At 36.1% G+C, this 5,524-nt stretch overlaps 1 protein-coding gene across 2 annotated transcripts; it reads right to left on the bottom strand.

Moving 5' to 3' along the window:
• Positions 1-740: 740 nt before the first annotated feature.
• LOC136208749 (nudix hydrolase 27, chloroplastic) lies at positions 741-4,911 on the bottom strand. 2 transcript variants are annotated; one of them, XM_065999900.1, is made up of 6 exons: positions 3,677-4,911; positions 3,538-3,588; positions 3,208-3,300; positions 2,572-2,666; positions 1,273-1,387; positions 741-1,190 (listed from the first exon to the last, which is right to left on the bottom strand). In XM_065999900.1, the coding sequence occupies exons 1-6, from the start codon at positions 3,887-3,889 to the stop codon at positions 1,035-1,037; spliced, it is 723 nt and encodes a 240-aa protein (XP_065855972.1). In that variant the 5' UTR covers positions 3,890-4,911; the 3' UTR covers positions 741-1,034. The 2 variants fall into 2 exon arrangements, with proteins under 2 accessions (XP_065855972.1, XP_065855973.1); XM_065999901.1 differs by having other exon boundaries at positions 741-1,187.
• Positions 4,912-5,524: the final 613 nt, after the last annotated feature.

Here is a 5,524-nt window from a genome sequence, read left to right as displayed (position 1 = left end):
TGGTCTAACCTATAAAATTTATCTAATTGTTTATTATTTTTGAAAAAAATAATGACATCATTTCACAACTCGTACATCGCACGAGCTTTCAACTAGTTGGCAAATATAACAATATTAATGATAAAATGATAAATCATGAGTGAATATGAAGTCACACCTCAAATCACTAAAAGTTTATATTATTTTTAGAAAGTGAATTAAAAATCTCTCACTAATGCTCTTAATATTTTAAAATAGTTAAGTTGGTTTCAAATGTAACTATCGTATTTATTAATTAGTTATCATTCCCAACAACTCAAAACTTAATTTTTAAATTAAATTTTAATTTATAAAAATGACAAACAATTCATAACTAAAAACAAAAAAAAAGTATAAAAAACCATAATTTTTTAAAAATAACATTCGACATATAAAACATTAACGACATCCACTCTTTGTAGGTTATACGCTTTTAATTTTTTAGCCTCTAATATACCAAAACGACAATTTTAGGGTGTTGGAGGGCAAATATAATTTGCCCAACCCGTCACATTAGAAATTTTGCCAAAACTCCATAAAGTCGATGACAACACTGACCGCCAGGGAAATTCCTAACTCCGCCACTCCTATCGAACGATCGTCTAATATGATGTGCTTGCAATAAAAACCCCTAAATAGAAATTGTTGATTCCAAACATGTGATTGGAGGCATTTAGAATGCAAAAGACTTAGAGAATCATGAAAACTCTTGTTATTAATCATGTAGTTAATTTAGGGGCAAAAACCTAGCAACTAGGCTTTCATTAATTCAATAAAACTTTTCTTACAATTTAACATTTCAGCTTGAATAAAAGGTTAATTTGGTAATAAAGTTGGCAGCCAAGTTCAATTTTAGGTATCAACTCGCCCAGAAGTTGACAATATTTGATAAATTATTTGGACTAATTTGTTAAAAATTGCCAACTTCAGCGCTGAGTTGATACCTATACTTCGATTTAGGCAAACTGAACCTGTCTGGCAACTTCGGGGGACAAATTCACCCTTAATTCCTTGATTTATAGTGGAGCTGCCTCCATATGCATTTGATCATTTGTTTCATTTTGTTGTTGACAAGTTCCTTCTTTCTCTACATCTGCTTCAACTGCTTCAAGATATGAACTGAACATCTCCATCACTTGTTCATATACAGGCTTCTTGAAATCCACAGCCTGCTTCACACATTCAAACAAGGATCAAATTCCGAATCGAGAAATCGAATTAAACGTTTATGCAGCAGCATGATTTACTACTCACAAGATCCACGACTCGTTGTGGCAACATCCACGACCAGTCCTTGAATTCTGGCTTTTCAGTCCCGTCTCCCAAAAGGTTAATCTCTTCTTCCTTCCCCGTAAACTTGAAAAGGAACCTTGTTTTTTCATTTGACACGAGTTTCAGAATTCAAAGTCCAAAACTTGAACTAAATGGCTACAAAAACATCGAATAGATTGGAACTGAAGCGGAAACTATGACTTCATGTTCAGGAAATTGCAAAGAAAGCAAGTGATAGACAACTCTCGAGCAAACAACAGAAAATCACAGTAAACATACATGTACTCGAAGTCATTAATGAATACCAAATCGAGCAGCTAGTTATGGCATAATAAGATATGATAAATAAGACGTTTTTTCTTTCTTCACCGTAAACTCAAAAAGTAACCTTGTTTTTTCATTCCACACAACTTTGATTGGATGGGCACGATTCAAAGTCCAAAACTTGGGAAGAAATGGCTACAAAAACACCGAACAGATTGGAACTGAAGCAGATAGTACGACTTCATGTTCAGGAAATCACAAAGAAAGCTCGTGAATAAGTAGAAAACTCTCCACCAAACAACAGAAAATCGCAGTAAACATACATGTACTCGAAGTCATTAACAAACACCAAATCGAGCAGCTAGTTATGGCATAATAAGGTATGATAAATAAGACTATGTCTCTTCTTTCTTCCCCGTAAACTTAAAAAGCAGCCTTGTTTTTCATTTCACACAAGTTTGATTTGATGAGCACAATTCGAAGTCCAAAACTCGGAACGAAATGGCTACAAAAACACCGAACAGATTGGAACTGAAGCAGTAACCATAACTTCATGTTCAGGAAATCGCAAAGAAAGCAAGTAAATCTCGTGAATAAGTAGAAAAGTGTCAAGCAAATCCAGTAAACATACATGTAGAAGTCATTAACAAACACCAAATCAAGCAGCTAGTTGTGGCATAATAAGGTATGATAAACACGACTACGTCTTTTCTTTCTTCCCTGTAAACTTAAAAAGTATCCTCGTTTTTCAGTTCACACAACTTTGAATTTGAAGACCACAATTCAAAGTCCAAACATGGAATGAAATGGCTACAAAAACACCGGACAGAAACTATAACTTCATGTTCAGGAAAATCGCAAAGAAAGCAAGTGAATAAGTAGACAACTCTCCAGCAAACAACAGAAAATCGCAGTAAAAATACACATACTCGAAGTCATGAACCCGTACCATATCGAGCTGCTAGTTATGGCATAATAAGGTATGATAAATAAGACTATGGTAGTGAGTATGCTCACCATTTCTGTGCTTGACCTTTGTAATTTGTACCCCATCGCCGGTTAAGTCTCTCTCGGATTTGAAGAGGGAAGTCATAAGTCAGCCAGTATGGAGCCTGTATATCCAGTGTACAAATAATAGCGGTATCAAAACGTGTTATTGTGTTATAATCGTGTTATATGATGTGATTTATACATTCTGCATGATTATATATCACATATACGATAATCTTGTGAAACAGATTGGCTCTAAAAATCATGTTGTCGTGTCAGAAATTGCAAACTCTAACAAATAATTTCACTCATACAAGCATCAAAACAGGTCTTTCCCACATTCAAATATGGTATGCACTTATGCTATAAACACAGAGTTATGTTGCACAGACACGGAAACAGATAAGGACACATACGGAAACGTTATTTCTAAAATATAATCTTTCCCACATCCAAAGATGTCATGCACTTATGCTATAAATACACAGCTACGTTGCAGAGACATGGAAACAGATACAGAAACGATTAAAACATAACTTTCATAAACCAGCCTTCAAACAGAAACTGACACACGAAACACAGAAACGCTGCTAAAGAGAAGTGTCCGTGTAACATAGATACACTGCTAACATCTGACTAAGACGAACTGAAAAATCAAACTACCTCTGCTAGAAATTCAGCTGAAGTAACACCAGTTTCTTCTCTCAATTCTCTCATTGCTGCATTTATAAGCTCCTCACCTTCATCAGCTCCACCCTGTCAAACAACACAAGCACCTCACCATTTTTTCCCTAAATTGTAATTTGCCCAAAATCAAAATCTCAGGAGCTTCAATGAACTAAGCATCAATTAAAAGTTCGCTGAATTCGTCATTGAAATCCCAAATTACAACAAAATCAAATCCTTCAATCCGACATAATTTCTACTGCATTGAAGCTAAAAACAAAATTAACCATAAACGAAGAACAAAATCCAGAAAACAACTGAATCTACCTGAGGCATTTGCCATGTATCTGGTATGTTTATCCTCGACGCTGCAAATATCTACAAATTAACCCCAAAAATCGCTTAATTAGTCAATTAACAACCATCTTAGAATCTTAATACATATAAAATTAGCGATAACTCTGACCTGTTTCGATGGATTTACCAAACAAATCCCCACATTTCTTCTATATCCTTGAGGAGGCGTTTCCATGGATAAGGCTGGTAAAGATAATGAAGAAGATACCATAAATGGTGTATACCTAAACGTTACCAATGGCACGCCGATAAATTCGCCAAAATTTGAAGGGTAATTTCGACCTGTGAAGTTGCAATTCCCTTGAAATACATGATACGACATTGCGGCGTGTCGTTTTTGAACTCTCTTACTTGGTCCTCAAGACAGTATATGAAACGTCTAAATGGAAATACCATCTGGTTTCTACTTCTTTATCTGCTCTTTTAATTTCTTATATTCCCAAAATACCCCAACCGCCTTTCTTTATTTACATCTCTACCCTTCTGTTGCTTAAACCCGACATTCATATATAAACCCTTTCCTTCTTCCTCTGTTTTAACTTGAGAGCCAATCCTTTTAGCCTTCATGTCATATTCCTACCTGAACTCTTGATCTCCGGCGCAGCGATGATGGAGGCAAGGGGAGCTTCGTTCCCGGTTGTTTTCTTCGACGGTCAGCAGGAAACCAGCCTTGGTAAGGTATCAATTTCTATGTTCAATTTCAAACATTTTCAGTCGGCCGTCGGCGAGAAACTTGGTCTTTCTTCTCATCAATTCTCAATTTATCTCTCGAATCGGAAGAATCGTGGCTCGAGAGTACCTGTCACCGGAAAGATGGATTTAACGGCGGTTTCTTTAGAAAAGGATTGTATATTTCTCGTTATTCTTAAGCAATCGCGACGAGATAGGAGGCGAAAAAACCGTGGGATCGCCGAAATTATCCGCCATCGGTCCGATCCACCTGCTAATATGATTCTTTTGAGGCGAGACGGAAATACTATCGCCATTAACGGCGGAGGAGGAGCATTTTCCGGCATCGATTTAGATCGGAGCGGGTTTCAAAGGCGGATCAAAGAGTTGCAGATTGAGAAAGAGCGGTATTTAATGAATATGAGTTTCGGCATTGAAAGAACGAATACAACAGTAGTATGCCATGAATGCTTGAGAGCAAAAGAGAAAGGAAGAGATTCCGGATTCCATTGGTGTGTTCATGATACTATTACAGTAGGATTCCGATCACCGGCCGGACCGATTGCCCGTCCGGTGAAACAATCCGGCTGAGAATATCAATATCAATATCATCCCTGTTTAGCTGTTTGGCCATTTGTTGCGGTTAGATTTTACTCGCAGAAGCCGAGGAAGAAGAGGAGAAGAGACGGATATTCTATGGTACAGTGCGGTGCACGGTAAGGAACGGTGTACCTTACTATATGAGATATGGCATAGGGTAGAATTGGTAAAGTGTTTATAAACTTATTTAGGGGGTATATTGGAAGGTAAAATACCTTTTATACCCCTAGGAATAGGGTGATAGAACAACATATAGTTGGTGAGTTGGTAAAGAGAAAAAGAGGCATAAGATGGGTGAATAATGAAAGGGTTGGATTGTCTTTTTCTTTTCTTTTTTTTTCTTTTTGGGTTAAGCTTTAAAATTTATTAATGTAGCATCAAAATAGGAATTAAGGCATAATTGATGCTTTTTAGATTGAAATGTCTATTTTTGGGGGTTTTCTTTTTTTTTTTTTTCAATGGAATTTGTGAAGTGATTAAATGAAACTACTTCCTTTAATTTTGTATTTCCAATGAAAAAAAAGAGGTAGGTTGTTGTTTTCTCCTTTTACTTTGTTGCTTTGCATGAAAGTTACTATAATTGTGCAATGTTTGGTGGTTAGCTTTAATCTTTTATTAAAGTGATAATGTTTAAAATGGAATGAATCCAAATAAGAGCTAAGTTAATTCTTTAGAGCATTTCCGATAT

This window comes from Euphorbia lathyris, chromosome 10 (assembly GCF_963576675.1).
Source record: "Euphorbia lathyris chromosome 10, ddEupLath1.1, whole genome shotgun sequence".
Lineage (NCBI taxonomy): Eukaryota > Viridiplantae > Streptophyta > Magnoliopsida > Malpighiales > Euphorbiaceae > Euphorbia > Euphorbia lathyris.
The sequence above is the reverse complement of the archived record's forward strand: the minus strand, read 5'-3'. Positions and strand labels throughout refer to the sequence as shown.

What these genes read in the sequence shown, in the direction of transcription:
- LOC136208749 (XM_065999900.1), bottom strand. Translation starts at nt 3,889, where the DNA reads ATGTCGTATCATGTATTTCAAGGGAATTGCAACTTCACAGGTCGAAAT. An exon ending in TGGTAAATCCATCGAAACAG is followed by an intron (nt 3,589 to 3,676) that starts GTCAGAGTTATC and finishes GTTAATTTGTAG; the next exon opens with ATATTTGCAGCGTCGAGGAT. An exon ending in ATACATGGCAAATGCCTCAG is followed by an intron (nt 3,301 to 3,537) that starts GTAGATTCAGTT and finishes GTTGTTTGACAG; the next exon opens with GGTGGAGCTGATGAAGGTGA.